The sequence below is a fragment of the Neoarius graeffei genome, chromosome 26 (genome assembly GCF_027579695.1).
Source record: "Neoarius graeffei isolate fNeoGra1 chromosome 26, fNeoGra1.pri, whole genome shotgun sequence".
Classification (NCBI taxonomy): domain Eukaryota; kingdom Metazoa; phylum Chordata; class Actinopteri; order Siluriformes; family Ariidae; genus Neoarius; species Neoarius graeffei.
The window spans coordinates 1,986,552-2,002,614 of NC_083594.1; the positions used below are offsets into that span (position 1 = coordinate 1,986,552).

At 41.3% G+C, this 16,063-nt stretch overlaps 1 protein-coding gene across 2 annotated transcripts; it reads right to left on the reverse strand.

The window, feature by feature from the left end:
* Positions 1-564: 564 nt before the first annotated feature.
* Positions 565-10,558, reverse strand: hnrnpa1a (heterogeneous nuclear ribonucleoprotein A1a). Of its 2 annotated transcripts, XR_009651669.1 has the most exons (12): positions 10,463-10,558; positions 9,497-9,613; positions 8,739-8,885; positions 7,794-8,004; positions 7,587-7,679; positions 7,431-7,487; positions 7,285-7,356; positions 7,024-7,185; positions 6,528-6,659; positions 6,191-6,273; positions 2,073-2,156; positions 565-664 (listed from the first exon to the last, which is right to left on the reverse strand). XR_009651669.1 is itself a non-coding variant. In XM_060910715.1 (11 exons), exons 1-10 carry the CDS (start codon positions 10,472-10,474, stop codon positions 6,197-6,199), a joined length of 1,080 nt encoding a protein of 359 aa, XP_060766698.1. In that variant the 5' UTR covers positions 10,475-10,558; the 3' UTR covers positions 4,839-5,438; positions 6,191-6,196. The 2 variants fall into 2 exon arrangements, 1 of the variants encoding a protein (XP_060766698.1); XM_060910715.1 differs by lacking the exons at positions 565-664; positions 2,073-2,156 and adding an exon at positions 4,839-5,438.
* Between the last annotated feature and the right edge of the window lie 5,505 nt (positions 10,559-16,063).

Consider the following 16,063-nt stretch of genomic DNA (forward strand, 5'->3'; position numbering starts at 1 on the left):
AATCAATCATCCTGAACTACCTCCGAAACTCACTCAGAACTCATCCCCTACTGTGTGTAATCTTTCATAAAGGAACGTTAACTCAAAATCCAACAGAAGCTCAAACCTAAACTTGCCTTGCCTCCATCACAGATCTGATGAATTTCAACAATGAATTAAATAAAACCGCGTTATCTTCCGTTTTTATGGTGCTCATAATTCAGAAGCCTCAAACAAATAAAAGGAAGAATCAAAGAATTTAAGAATGCAGGAGAAAAAAAAACCTCACCATGTTTTAGATTATCTCTGGATTTCTAAAGTCCAATCGGACAAAATGGATGCTTATAAATCAGATTATAAAATGATCACACCAGAGCTGCAGTGTGGCACAAAAATCCTCATTTTATCTCCTTCCTGGGTTTAAAAACCAAATCAAAATCAAATGACAACCCAAGTAAACATTTTAATACCATCTAGTGATCAGAGATGTTATTTGGAATGAAGCTCCAGATTAGAGTTCCATCATCTGCTTCGGTACCTCATTAAAAATATGCTGGTTGTAAGAGAGAAAAGAGAACAAGTCACTTTATTTAAAATTTTATTGTAAAAAAGTTAAAAATCATGATAAAAAAAAATTTTAAAACTCCATCCAGCAGCAGACATTTAGTCCTCAACCTGAAACACCCTGAAAAGAGAACGAAATCAAGTCAGAGGTCTTTTATAAATAAGACAAATTAAAAATACCCCACACAAACCCAACCAGGAAACAAGTATTTGAGGGAAAACTGAGCTCCATAAGAGTTCTTTTGTAGCATTGTGACCTGAAGAACCCTCTAGAAAATACAACAGATCAAAAAGGTTCTCTACACCTTAACAAGAGGTTCTCCAAAATCTTAAACAGTCCTTGCTGAGTACAAAATGAGTGAGCGCTTTTAAACCTACACTACATGGACACCTGACCATCAAGCCCATATGGCTCTTCCCAATCAGTTGTACAGAACGTGTCCGTACGCTGTAGCTTTACAGTTTCCCCTTCACTAGAACCAAGAAGCCCAAACCTGTTTCAGCATGACAACGCTCCTGTACACACAGCAAGATTCATGAGGACATGGTGTGTGAAGGTTGGAGTGAAGAACTCAAGTGTCCTGCACAGAGCCCTGACTGAACTTAACCCCCACTGAACACCTTTGGGATGAACTGGAACACCAACTGCACCCCAGACCTCATCAACATCAGGTGTCCGATCTCACTAATGCGCTCATAAATGAATGGACATAAATCCCCAGAGCCACATCCCAGAATCTAGTGGCAAGCCTTCGCAGAAGAAAAAAAAAAAAAAAAGAGTGGAGCTCATAATAAGAAAATGGAATGCATCTGGAATGAGACGTTCAACAAGTATATATGGGTGTGATGGTGGGGGTGCACATACATTTGGCTGTATAGTACACACACACAGAGTCCAATAGCCCTTGATCAAGGCTGTAATTTTAGCTGAAATGATTAGAGAGAGCCGCATGCATGTGTGAGTGTGAGTATTCCTGACCAACAATCCTAAATCTCAGATCTCATGGAATTACTCAGAAACAAGACGAACATTCAACAAACACGAAGCGAGAGAGTTCAGCTTGGGTCTCAATAGTTACTGGTTTGATTCCAGACTGGGCATCAAGCTCATTTATTAAAACTGTACCAGAAGTGAATTTCTACATTTCTATTCAATTCGTGACAGTCGTCAAAAATATACCACGTTTTTCTGACATCAAGCATCAAAAGGCCATAAAAACTCAACACAGCTGCTCCTGGGGACCAACTCTGAAAGCCAGGCAGTATAAAAGATCAGTAAGATAAATAAAAGTGGACCGTTTTGCTTGCTCCTTCCACAGTGTGAACCATTTAAAGATTTATATGATGTTTGTATCCATTCGTTATTAAATCTGAACATCTCAACTCGGCAATAAACCAATCCTCCACCACTGATGATGAACTTCAGAAGGCAGAGTATGAAATATAAATTAATAATAAAAAAAAAACCTCCAAAAGCAGAAAATGAAAAAAAGTCAGAAGCAATAAGACGACTGAAATCAATCACTAACCTTCTCAAGGAAACAAAATCATCAGCTGTGCACCAGAACAAATCTCCACATGGAATAAAGAAACCCATCCCTTGGTTCGGTTATCTGTTAAACAAGAAACACACGACTCACAAAACAATCAGAGAAAATCAAAGAAAAAAAACCCAGGTTTAAGAAGAGAGACGTTGTACTGTTTAAGCCTTTGGTGTCTCATGCACCACCAGTGAACACATTACAGCTAAAAACATTCAGACATTAAATCTGCTGTTAAACGTTTAGTTTTGGACCAAAAAGAGACTTCTTTAGCAATAAAGACATGAAATACACATGAAAAGAGCACGTGTGCCTCTTACCTACCAGTCCTGCATGTTTAATACCTCACTCTCGCTAGTCTTACGTGAGAAATAAGCTTTTCCTCAATAAGACTGCTGCTTGTCTCGCTCCGCCTCTCTCTGAGCTGGAGACGCCCTTCAGCTATCGCTTCTCTTCCATAGGACGGACTTTCCTCCGTCTCTTCTCATTGGCTAGGCTTTCTGATTGGCTGGCTCCTTCAGCTGGCACCTCATTGGATAGATCTGATCGCCACATTCTGCCTCCAGCTGGTAAACATCCGTGTAGCTAAAAGTCCTCAAAAGCGCTGGGTCAAGAAACGAGCTACGACATTTCGGCACCAGGTTACTCAACCCTTAGAGTATTAGAATAATACTACAGAGTAATGCGCTGTTTAGGATTTGGTATTGTGCATTTCAAAATGATGTTCAAATGTGGGCGTGGTCTAACCTGCTATCATTGTGTAACAAACTTAACTGAAACCCCAGTAATGCCTGACTGATAAATCACTGCCCTTTCATGTTAAAAATATTAACAGTGGGGGCTCCGTTATGAAAATCAGTTATGAAATGTCAGACATGTCCTGACGACAGCATTTTGTACTTCTTATCCATTTACAGTTACATTTAACGTTGTGGAATGTGTGCAAAAACTTAGTTCCTCTTCTTACTTACATTATAGCAGCTATAAACCGTTGTTCCCTCAACAGCCTCTTTTTCTCCCTCTCAAGTTTAAATAAATAAATAAATGCAGCTCATCATGTTTCCAAGAAACTGTCAGAGCTGCTGCGATAGAAAATTAATCAACACCACCTAAAAAAAACCATCAGAAGTGAGACTTCAACAGCACTGGAGGAATAAACTTTTTTAGAAGCAGTTCTGACAGCAGCTCCGACTCCAAGGCAAGTCACGGGTTTATATTAATGCTCTCTCTCTAATAAATTATCGTCTCTATTGTAACAGCTCATTCACTGGGATGCGTACAGCAGATGCTCTGCTAATGACCCAATCTGAGATCTTCAGAACAGAGGAGTTTACACTTATTTGTGGTTTACTGGTCACATGACAAGCAGCAGGGCTCCCCGTCTTATTAACTTAAAAAAAGGCCAGTGAGGGAACGACTGTTTATAGCTGCTAGATCATCAGGGAGAACGCCAGAAAGCGAGTTTATTAACCCTGAGATGAAGAAACTCTGGCTTGTCCGTTCCAGGAGGAGAGGTAACAAACTCTGGGCCAGTTGCCATGGTAACTGACTGCGAGCCCATCCTGCTCAGTGGCAGGGTTTCTTTTCTTTCTCTTCCCTCCTGCTGAGCCTAAAGCAGCTGTCGGACATCAGGTGTCCTTTCCTCAAAAACCTGACTGATGCCGAAGCAGAATTAATGTGCGTAGCTTTACATCAGGACACACCGGTTTGTCTTCTGTTCTTTTTTCTTAATTATCTTTCATCCATCTCATTATCTGTAGCCGCTTATCCTGTGCGGGGTCGCAGGCGGGCTGGATCCTATCCCAGCTGACTACGGGCGAAAGGCGGGGTTCACCCTGGACAAGTCGCCAGGTCATCACAGGGCTGACACATAGACACAGACAACCATTCACACTCACATTCACACCTACGCTCAATTTAGAGTCACCAGTTAACCTAACCTGCATGTCTTTGGACTGTGGGGGAAACCGGAGCACCCGGAGGAAACCCACGCGGACACGGGGAGAACATGCAAACTCCGCACAGAAAGGCCCTCGCCGGCCACGAGGCTCGAACCCGGACCTTCTTGCTGTGAGGAGACGGTGATAACTACTACACCACCGTGCCGCCCTTATTGTCTTTCATTTTACTTCTTAAAAGATTACCACTATTTGTATCAACACTCCATTTCTATTTAAAAATCGACATACACACAGTCAAGCCAGTAAAGCTTGCTGAATTGAACCGGAGTTTTGAGACCCTGATTAGATGTGATATGTAAATCATTAAAGCCTAAAATATAAAACAGTATTTCTAATGGCCACCATTACAGTGTTTGACTTGCTCACCCCCTAGAGGCAGCCCACACACCGCACTTTCAGAAACCCATGAGCAGGACTCCCCCCATCTCCCCTCGCCCATTACCACGGTCAATCGTATCAGAGCTCTGTTCATGATGGCTTTTTATATTCGTCACACACGTACACACACACACGCTTCACCCAGATCAGCTGCTCTGGAACCAAAAAGCTGAGTTTCCCATCTCAGGGTTCATCAACTCAGTCTGTTAAACCTGCTTTCAGGAGCAGGAGCAGCCCCCTGAACGAACACATGATAGAGATTACACGGATTTATATTACTGGGGGGGGGGGGGGGGGGGGGGGGGTAATGGTGTGTTAATAAATTGTACTTGCTGGGAAATTGTTGTGGTACAAAAGAGGATTGAAACACTTTGGGACACGCCGTTACGGGAAAATCCAACCCAAGGCTGAAAAGTCTATGTGCAGTACATTATTGTCTTTATTGTTTGTCTTCTCAATACTCTGTACTTTTTTTCATTGTTGGAATTTACTTGAAGTTTTTAATGAGCAAATACTGAGACGAAGTAAAAACACTGAGGAATATAGAGTTAAATTTAAAAAAAAAAAAAAAAACAGCAGCGATTTATTTCATCGTGATTGATGGCGGATTACATAAGAAAAGCCCTGGGGGGAAAAAACAAAACTTGAAAAAAGGAAATTAAAACCAAAAAAATAAAATGAACTGACCTCACATTTCAATGGAATGATTTACACTTCACAGACATCAATGTTCAGCTAAAGAGCTAACAATAAAATATCGTCCAGGATCAAAAATACTAAAAGAGGGGGAAAAAAAATAAAACAAAACAAACAAACATTGCCCTCACATGACCCCCCACCCCCGGACATGATTTTTCTCTTTCTCCTATCATACACATCTCCTGGTGTGTGGCAGACGTTAATATCGCTGGGCAGATTCTAGGTGTGTAAACCTGCTTCCTTCATCTCTCTCCTTTCCCTGTCATCCTCATCCTCATCATCCTCTCTCTGGCTCTCCTCTCCTAAGTACTGTGGCCTGTTGGACAATATGAACATAATACATTCAGTTACACACTGCACCTTTCTGCTTTCCTTTGCTTTTTTTTCCTCTTTTCTTTTAAATCAAGAGCGACACAGAAGCAAACCTTCAGAGTTTCAGCTCCACTGCGGAGGGAGCGGGGGAAGAAACGAGAGAGGGATTTACAGAGGGGAAGCTTTCCAAACTCGGCTCAGATTGGACTTTGGGCTCTTCCAGTTCATTCACCATCAGACCTGCCGACCCTGAAGACGGACAAACAAGCGGGGGGGACGACACACCCAAACCCCACCCCCAAACTAACCCAACCTCCAGAACATTTTCAGTTTTAGAGATCATGAAATATTTCCACACAGTCAACATCCTTAAATTGCTGAACTTCTACACAACATGTGTAAAGGTCGGCAGGTCTGTGTTCGGAGTGTTCCGGAAAATTCACTGGGAACTAATTGTTTGGATTCACCTAATTAACACACGTCTTAAACCCTCTGTTTGATCCATCGCTTGCTCACGTGAGAGATGAAGGTTTGCTGCTGAACCCTTCGGTAATTACGGTCCACTTCTCTCTCTCTCTCTCTCTCTCTCTCTCTCGCGTGCGCGCACACACACACAGACACACACACACACGTTACAGCTTCCAAAGTTCTACTGATGGTTTTTCAAATTAAACTGATGAGATCTCTGATATGGAACCTGGTGCTAGTGGTGAGACCGAAATGCACGACGCTGACAGGTACAGGATCGGTTCTTACCTAAAACTAGAACCTCCTTCCTCCAGACCCGCCTCCATAGCCGCCGCCACCACCACCTCCACCGGAACCACTGCCATAACCGCCTGCAAAAGAAAATAAATCCATACATGAGAATCCTGAAGTTCATCCTACATTCACACAAGCAGGTCAGAAATTCACTTGGGGTTTTTCTCTTGTGAACGTGGAGTGACAGCTGTGGGCGTGGCCTGTGCATTTTCTGTTCTGCTGAGATACAGACTTTTGCTCTATATGGCTTCTAAAACGAGCACAAATTAAATAATGCACCACTCAGTCAGCATGAAAGGTTCAAACAAGTCTCCAACTTGGACCCGAGTACCGTATGGACCGCTGCCGCTCCTGCCTCCACCTCCGTAATTTCCTCCCTTCATTGGGCCGTAATTTGAGGATGACTGATTGTTGTAGTTGCCGAAGTCGTTGTAGTCGCCACCTCCACCACCTCCAAAGTTTCCTGCAAGAGTTTTAAACACCATTTTAAAAAAAAATAAAAAAAATAAAAAGGTAGTTTTCTCAGAGAAGGGTCACAGAAGCACCGATGAGATTTGTGACCATTGTGAAGCCGCATAGTGACAATTTACTGACCTCAAAACGACATGTTAAAAATAAACACTCCATTTTCAACACAATCCCCAAAATCAGCTTTCATTTGGGGGGTGAGAGAGAGAGAGAGAGAGAGAGAGAGAGAGAGAGAGAGAGAGAGAGAGAGAGAGACCCACACAAGAACTAAAATCAACTGATACGACAGAAATGCACCACAGCGAACTTGAATGAAGCTGAAGTTTTGGGATTTGATTTGTATTGAAAATTAAACCAACCTCCTCCATAGTTTCCTCCGCCCCCACCACCATTGTAGTTGTCGTATCCTCCGCCTCCGTATCCACCACCGCCACCCTGGTTGCCATAGCCACCGCCTCCTCCACCTCCTCCTCCGTATCCACGGTTACCACCGTACCCAGGACCGCCTCCACCATAACCACCTGGTACAACAGTTACAAATTTCCTGCTTTAATCCTGCAAACAAATCAGTCATGTGACATTTTACACGCAAGTGCTTGTTATGTTAAATGTTTCCACACCGTTTCCTCCATAACCATTTCCGTATCCGTCTCCATATCCGCCACGCCCTCCTCCACCTCCTCCGTATCCACCTGCCATCAGAACTGCGTTTAAAATCTCGTGATGATTTACATTCTCATGACTGTCAGTGATGCAAAATTCTCACCTCCGTATCCTCCACCTCCTCGACTGCCGAAGTTTCCTCCACCGCCTCCGCGGCCACCTATGGCACGGGTGGTTACCACGAGTACGGGTTACTCTTACTACGGTCAGTCAAACGCTTCTGTCTCATTGTCTTTATTGCTTAACATCTTTCTCTCACCTCTGTTGTTCATGGACACCCTGTTCATCTCTTCTCTGGAAAGTGCTTTCCTCACTTCACAGTTGTGACCGTTCACTGTGTGATACTTCTGAACTGGAAGGGAAGAGGAATGAACGAATAAGCAAATCACCAAAGCTATTTTCTATACGCAGACCATAACATCCTTCCTCTTTATGTTTGTTTGGGTTCCAAAAGCAACACACTTACTGACGATCCTGTCCACGGAGTCGTGGTCGTCAAACGTAATGAAAGCGAAGCCCCTCCTCTTGTCGCTGTTCTTCTCTGTCATGATATTCACTTCCTCGATTTTGCCAAACTGGCTGAAGTAGTCGCGCAGATGCTCCTCATCTGTATCCTCTTTGATTCCTCCAACGAAGATCTTCTTCACTGTGGAGTGAGCACCCGGTCTGCACGAGTCCTTCAGACAATAAAAGCGACTTTTATTAACTTGAGGAATTAAAAAAAAAAAAAAGCTTTTAATTGTACGGCATCTTGTGTCATAAAATGCAGCTCAACATGATTCTGAAGGAAATTATGAGAAATAAAGAGGGAAAAAAAAAAAAAAAAGTTCAGTCAGGGCAGAACATGACCAATGTTAAAATTTATTTTAAGTATCCTAAAACAGATGTTGAACAAACATTAAAAATGGGGTGGGGGGTGTTAGCTACGTTTTCTTTTTTTAAAATAGCGCTCAGGATGAGAAAAAAAAAAAAAAAAAACATTCCTATGAGCTGGGAAGTGTGACGGCTCATTTATCTAAAAGCACGAGTGATAACATGAGTGGTTCATCTTGCTGCTTTCCCTTACCACAGACTCATTATTTACACTAATGAAAGATGTAATAATAATAATAATAATAATAATAATAAACTTATTAGGCACAGGGTTTCAAAAGCTGACAGTTTACATGAAAGCTGTGCATAAATTAACGGCAAATATATAACAGAACAAATAAAAATATAATGTGGATAAAACTTAATTTACAGCAATTTGTACTGACAATCAAAACTAAGAAAGAGTGCAAAAATTGACAGGTTTGAGTACATGGGACAATTTAGAGTTCATCTAGAAAATTTTTAGTCATACAGATAACCAATAGTTTAAGCAAAATTATTTAACACACCTGGAGTTTATAACTATAGAATACCGTACCTCTCGTGAGACGGCTCTTTTGGGCTCGACGGCTCTCCCGTCGACTTTGTGAGGCCGAGCGTCCATTGCTGCGTCGACTTCATTCACCGAGCTGTAGGTCACGAATCCAAACCCCCTGGACCTCTTAGTGTTTGGATCCCTCATCACCTGAGAACAAATAATAAACATCTCTTACAAAGTGTTCACACTTAGGAAAGTTTGTATTAATACAGCATCATTCCACAGCGCTGCTGAATTCTGGACTCTGATTGGTCAGGAAGGTGTTCATGTATTTTGTAGAAGTAAAGTACAGCTGCAAGTGACAGGTTTACATTAATGCACTCACTCATTCTAACGCACTGCAGAGTAACAGCTCGTTCACAGGATACACGGATTAAAAAAAAAAAAGTTTGTAATCATTGATATATGTTTATGTAAGGAGTCTTCAGTGTCAGTGCTTTAACAGTCAGAGGTAAAACTAAAGCTGCTCTCCTTCCTTCTGGAGATGTTGGAATTTTGTGCAGTTTAGAATATAAGTGAGAATGAGAACTAACGTGCTTCGTTGACATCAAATGTAACTATAAACACCTCACGAGTATGATGTGCCGTCCTTTAATCAATAATAAATCGTACTTGTTGGTAAACTGCTGTGGTATATGGGAGGGGAAAAAACCACTCAGGAGCATACGGTTCCAGCAGAAACACAACCGTGTCTCCGATTCTGCTTCTGAGAACAGCGTGTCCTGGATAAACTAAAGCCTGGGGGATTGTTCACTCACCACACAGTCAGTCAGCGTTCCCCATTGTTCAAAATGTGCACGAAGGCTCTCATCTGTTGTCTCGAAGCTCAGACCCCCAATGAAGAGCTTTCGCATCTGCTCGGGCTCACGAGGCGTCTGAAAGGAAAGGAAAGGAAAGGAAAGGAAAGGAAAGGAAAGGAAAGGAAAGAAGTGGGGGATGGGGAAAAAGAGGACAAAGGGATGAGAATCTGTATTTATTCTGCATGAATGTGAGAAAATGCATGTAATGCTGGAAAACCTAAACACACCAAAACCCTCAGGCTTCATGCTTAATACAAAGGAGCACTTTATTTATTTATTTATTAAATGAATGGAACAAAAAGCCGGAAGTGCATTTCTATTCAAATTCCATGGATACAGGATGTGATCTTCCCTCCCAGGCCTGCACGCCCACGCCTCTGAGCGGAAACAACCGACCATTCATAAAATCGGAAATAAACCTTAATCCCAGTCAAAAGCAGGGTTAAAACCTGAATACACCCTCTCTCACGGGTGCATGCGGGGAAACTCGGCTTATAATGGAAGAGATATTTACTCCATTCCCGTTGAACGTCACAAAAGACGACGGTTTAATCCCAATTCACTCCATTCTCCCTAGAGTAGTGCCCTACGCAGGGCCTGACTTAAACTCACTCCGGACCCTAAATAGTGAACCCAGCGGTCAACACACAGGCATTTGGGATTCAACCCAACACAAAGGTCTCCATCGTGCAAGCTAGCTTGCATAATTTTAATCGAATTATACTACAATTATAAATCACAATTTTTATATAATTCTGTAAAATGCAGCAAATTCACACAGCGAGCTAAACTACTATCCGCACAACGGACACTCAATACAGACTTTTCCCAAGCAGTAAACAAAAAATAAAGCAAGCCAACATAAAAACAATATATTACAGAAGAAACGGAAAATTAAATATAAATAAATGTTTTTAGCGTTACCTCTTTAGACATGGCGACGGTTCAATGCTAAACAATATCACAGAGCTTCGCCTGAAGCGCCTCGCGAGGAAGATCAAATACGTCATGACGCACAGGACGCTGCCTGTCAAGCGTGTTTCGGATTGGTGCGCTCACAAGTCGTACGTCATGACGTACGCGACGATGCGCAATGGTGATTGGTTAGTTTCGCGTTCTCGCACGCAAACGGATTGAGAGTAAAGATGTTTACATGTACAGTATGACTCGAAGATTGCAGATGTGAAATATTAAATATTGCATTTAAAGAAAAACAAGCGCAATCTCTGCCTGTATGTGTGGTTTTTCGGTTAAAAAAGATCTCAGCCTCTTCCCAATAGCTTTGTTTACTGTTTGCACGCCATTTTGTGTCTCACAGTCCAGTGTTCACCTGTTCGACCCTTTAGACAAATCAGTGCCTGGGTTTATCTGATGGTATCAGCAGGTTTTATCTTCCTCCTACAGAAACCCAAGCCAGTTAGTGTGAAAGATTTGAACATGTGAGGGAGTGTGTCCGTTACAAATACAGAGCGCTTCGCTCTCTGGCCTTCGCTTTGTAGCTGACAGGTGGTTGCTCGTGGACATTCCAGTCTCTGATTGTCTCGATATCCCTCTTGTATATTTATTTATAACAAAGTCTTGGAGTCAGTCACCGATATCCTTTGCACCCATTGGTAGTTGTCTCCATCAGGCTCAAGCCTAATCTGAACCCCGTGATCTCCGATCCCTCAGACGGCATCAAGAACCGTCATTCATCTACAGCTGATATCGTAGAACCACATGGGCTCGGGATTCCTTTGGAAAACCTTTGTCAAGCTGCAATACGGAGTCACATCCACAAACACCAGTTAAAACTTTACTGTGGATAAAGGAAGCCTTATGTTAACTGTGTCCAGAAGCGCCGTCGACTTCTCTGGGCTCGGAGGCGTCTGGGATGGACCATCACACAGTGGGAACGGGTATTGTGGTCAGACGAATCAGTATTCCTGGTCTTTTTTGAAAGAAATGGATGCTGCGCCTCCAAACCAAAGAGGAAATGGACCATCCAGACCGTTAGCAGGAACAAGTCCAAAAGCCAGGGTGTGCCATGGTATGGTGTTGGGTCAGTGCCCTTGGCAAAGGTAGCTTACACTTCTGTGATGGAGCATTAATGCAGAAAAGTACACTGAGATTTTGGAGCAACATCTGCTGCCTTCAAGACGACGTCTTTTCCAGGGAGATTTCAACAAGACGATGCAAAACCACATTCTGCTCACATTACAAAGGCGTGGCTGTGGAAGAAGAGGGCGTGTCCCCTCTGACCCCAATAGAGAATGTTTGGAGAATTTAGAAATGAAAAATATGACAATGACGACCCCGAGCTGTTCCACACCTTAAGACCTGTTTACAGGAAGAACGGGACAAAAATAACACCTGAAACACTTCATCACTTGGAGTCTTCAGTCCATAAACAGCTTTTAAGTGCTGGGAGAAGGAACGGGAACATGATAAAGTGGGAAATGTTTTACTGTCCCAACTTTCTTTTTAAATCTGTTGCAAGAATAAAAATTTAAATGTGGGTTTTTTTTGGAAAAAACAATAAAATTCATGAGTAAAACATCAAATAATGTGCTGTTGTATTGTTTTAAGTGCAATACAGGTTAAAGATTATTTACAAATCATTGTTTTCAGTTTTACTTTCAATTCCAACTCAACGTACCATCCCAACTTTTTCTGATTTGGTGTTGTAGAATTTGTTATAGACCTGCTGTCGCACATTTCTGAAAACAATGATACAGAAGTCTGCTTCATGTAGCTCAAGGTGTTTGTTTCATCCCTCAGGGGGAAATGAACAGTGAATTTTTCCTGTTTGGCATGGTGGTGTAGTGGTTAGCATGGTTGCCTCACAGCAAGAAGGTCCGGGTTCGAGCCCCGTGACCGGCGAGGGCCTTTCTGTGTGGAGTTTGCATGTTCTCCCCGTGTCCACGTGGGTTTCCTCTGGGTGCTCCGGTTTCCCCCACAGTCCAAAGACATGCAGGTTAGGTTAATATGGGACGGCCTCAAGCTGAGGTGCCCTTGAGCGAGGCATCCAATTCCCAACTGCTCTCCGGGCGCTGTTAACATGGCTGCCCACTGCTCTGGGTGTGTGTGTGTGTGTGTGTGTGTGTGTGCATGTGTGTGTTCACTGCTTCAGATGGATTAAATGCAGAGAGGAATTTCACAAGTGTGTGATGAATAAAGTTGTGCTTGCTTGCTATACTAAATCACATGCAGAGCTGCTGGATACTGAATGACCAACATCTCAAATACTGCAAATAGCTTTACATGGGAGAAGAAAAAGCTGCTGCTGCTGATCTCTTCATCCTCCTCCTCCTCCATGCAGCACCACAGAGTAATATTTCATAATTTTATCATTTTCTAGTGCAGAGTGAGAGGAGCGTTAAGTTGCCTGGAATGTGATGGAAAAACAGAGGACCTGATTAAAAACCATAACGATGACCAGTCGCTCCGTTTATAACAGAAATGTGTCAAACAGAATAAATAATCCAGCAATGATTATTATAACAAGATCATCGAGAATCCTCCAGGCAGTGTGAAAGAGCGCCGCGTTACAGATCACTGAGAGGCTTTCCTCACATTCTGTCATGATTTTTCTCACATTTTTCAGATCAAATCATTTTTTTCTCCTTTGGAATTTGATCTATTAAACTGTATATATTGTTAATTTCTTTCTTTTTTTTTACAAAAAGGATTTATAAATAATTATTCAAGCCAAAATCCAAAATCAGTTCATTCTCCATTGTTCTCTCTCTCTCTCTCTCTCTCTCCTTCTCTCTCTCTCTCCCTCTTTCTCTCTGCTGCTCCATTTTTCTCCCTCACACCATTTTTCCCACAAGCTTTTTTCTCTTCTCTCATCTTCTCCTGCTCCATTTTTTCCCTCACCTCTTTTTCTTTTTTTCTGTGCTATTTTTCTCTCTCTCCTTTTGTTCACACTCTCTTTTCTTTGCCTCCAGGTGTGTGTCTCTCTCTCTCTCTTTCCACCTCTCTCTCTCTCTCTCTCTCTCTCTCCTGCAGTACTGCAGTGTCAGTAATTCACTCCCCCTGTGCACTTGCTGATAGATTTGTAGCTGCTGTCCTGCTATTGGTTGTTACCTGACGGCTATGATTTAATGCTCGCTCCTGATTGGCTGAGCTGAGACAGAGGGGGATTTATTGCTGGCTCCTGATTGGCCCATGTCTCTGTTAGAGGTGAATTACAGCTGCAGAGCTGATGGGAGGCAGAAGCAGAGCCAGATTACAGCCATAAAACTCTCTCTCTCTCTCTCTCTCTCTCTCTGTGTTTTAAAACCACAAAGGAAAACATACAGAAAGAGAAGTAAAGCTGCAGCAGCACAGAACAAATCCCTCCAAACAAAAAAGAGCAGGAGAAAATCTCAAAGCTTTATCTTCTGTTCCTGTAAACACGAGTTTCATCCAAATCTTTTATCCAACAACAGGCCTAATGTCCTGGACTCCATGTCTAAAACATGTAAAATGTAAATCTGGTAGTTTTAAATCTTTCGCATGATTGTGTTAAATGATTAAACTAAAGGGACAAAATGCTACTGAAGTTATCAGAAACACAGAGGAACAAAAACATCTGAAAATTCAGTAAAAAATTAAAATCCAGTGAAAAAATCCCAGCTTTCTGAGGCTCCATCAGCATCAACTGTTAAAAATGTTCAAGATTTTTAAACACTTGTATGTTCAGTATCACTGATATCCTTCTCATAGAGAATAACATCACAACACGCACACTAAAACATTTCAAACTGGTTTAACTTGGAAATGCAAGTTAACTCAATTTGACGATTATCTTTGTTTCAACTCAGAAAAAGTCTCAATTAGTCACGACAACTAAGTAATTCAAGTCTAACCTTTGAAAACTTGCACAGATTAGTTCAAATTAAACACTTTTCTGAGCTCATTGAGTTCAAGAGAAAAAGTAAGTGGACAGAACTAAACACGGCTGAAACGTTTTACAGTGCACACACACAGAGTCCAAACGATATCAAATTCATTCGAATTTGAAAATTATGAAATGAATCTCAGCGCATCTTTAGTAAACGTCTGGTGTGTCGACAATAACCTGAACCAGTAGACTTCTTTAGTTTGAATTCATTTCATTTAAAAATCTTTTACTGAGCCTCGACTGAGCCACGACCTCGACTGCTGAAACCAAACGCTATTATTAACAGATTAAAATACAACAGATCATTTCCTGTCAAAAATAATTGTACAAATTTCATGGTTAGTTTCTGGTCAATTTTATAAAAATATGACTCATTAAAAGTTATTTACACTTCTCAATTTATATGTTAATTAGTTACAATTATACAAGCCCTGCCCTCTCAGTAATCTAGGTGTAATTGCTTAGCCCCGCCCCTCAAAATATTACAACAGTGAGATGTTTCAGTCAAAACGCAGAGTTATAACCAGGATAAAGAAATAATTGTATCATATATAATTTACATTTATTTGTATTTAAACAATTATACATTTTCTATATTATTTTTTACAATTATTTTAATGTTTTTGGGTCTTTTTTCAGCTTCTGTTTGAACTTATATTTACAACAAACCACCCTAAAGGTGGTGAAGGAGATTTAATCATCAGCATTAAATTCCTCAATTAAATTCATTTACAGCATGATTGTGAATTTTGTGTGACGAAAAAATACAATTTATCAAAAAACAAAACAAAACAGTTAATTAACACTAAACACAACACATCTGTTTCGTCCGAGTTATTTGATGTCTGGATCATTTCACAACCCTGCGAGACAAATAAACAACTTTACACATGTTTTAACACCAAAATTAAAACAGAAACGAAGAGTAAAACCTCACAAATGTGTGGAAGATACTCCACCCCACCCCACCCCACCCCACCCCACTCCTCTTCGCTTCTTCACAAACCAGTGATAAAATATTCAGATTTTCTTTTTTCACCCATTGATCCTGGAATAATTTCTCACTCTGAGATTGAAACAGGAATTGAAATGAGCCGGGATAAAAAGCCCTGGAACGCTGCAGGCTTTATGTGGCAGCATCTCCGAGCGGATTTTACGACTCTGGACAGAATTAAATTTCCTCTCCCACGAGGAGGCATCGAGGCCGAGAAGATTTGTGTCTGCTCTCTGTTTTATGGTTTATAAGACACATTTTTTGGCCTCCAGCAGGAGCTGAGGTTTTACACGATGAAGCCACGTGTGCGATCATTTTTTAAATCTGCTCTCGTATTAGCATGATTATGGTAGACGCATTCATTCAGTAATTACGGGAAAGATTTCAATGCTTAGATGCTCAATGTTCATATACAGTAATTTTTTTTTATTTGATAAGACATTAAAATAGGAAATTATAGCATTAAAAAATTCTGAGTGTACGTTTGCAAACTCATGATGTGACAAAAAGCTCCTGATTGGTCAGCGACTGCAACAGACATTATGACATCATCAGTAATTCAAATATTCACTTAAATTTTTTTTTTAAATCATAAATTTCTCATTGGTGCTGATCATGATTACACAGAATTTTACATTTTATATATATATATATATATATA

Coding starts and splice junctions, on each gene's coding strand:
- hnrnpa1a (XM_060910715.1), bottom strand. Junction 8,005..8,738: donor AAAGAGCCGTCTCACGAGAG/GTACGGTATTCT, acceptor TATTGTCTGAAG/GACTCGTGCAGACCGGGTGC. Junction 7,680..7,793: donor CTCCGTGGACAGGATCGTCA/GTAAGTGTGTTG, acceptor CTTCCCTTCCAG/TTCAGAAGTATCACACAGTG.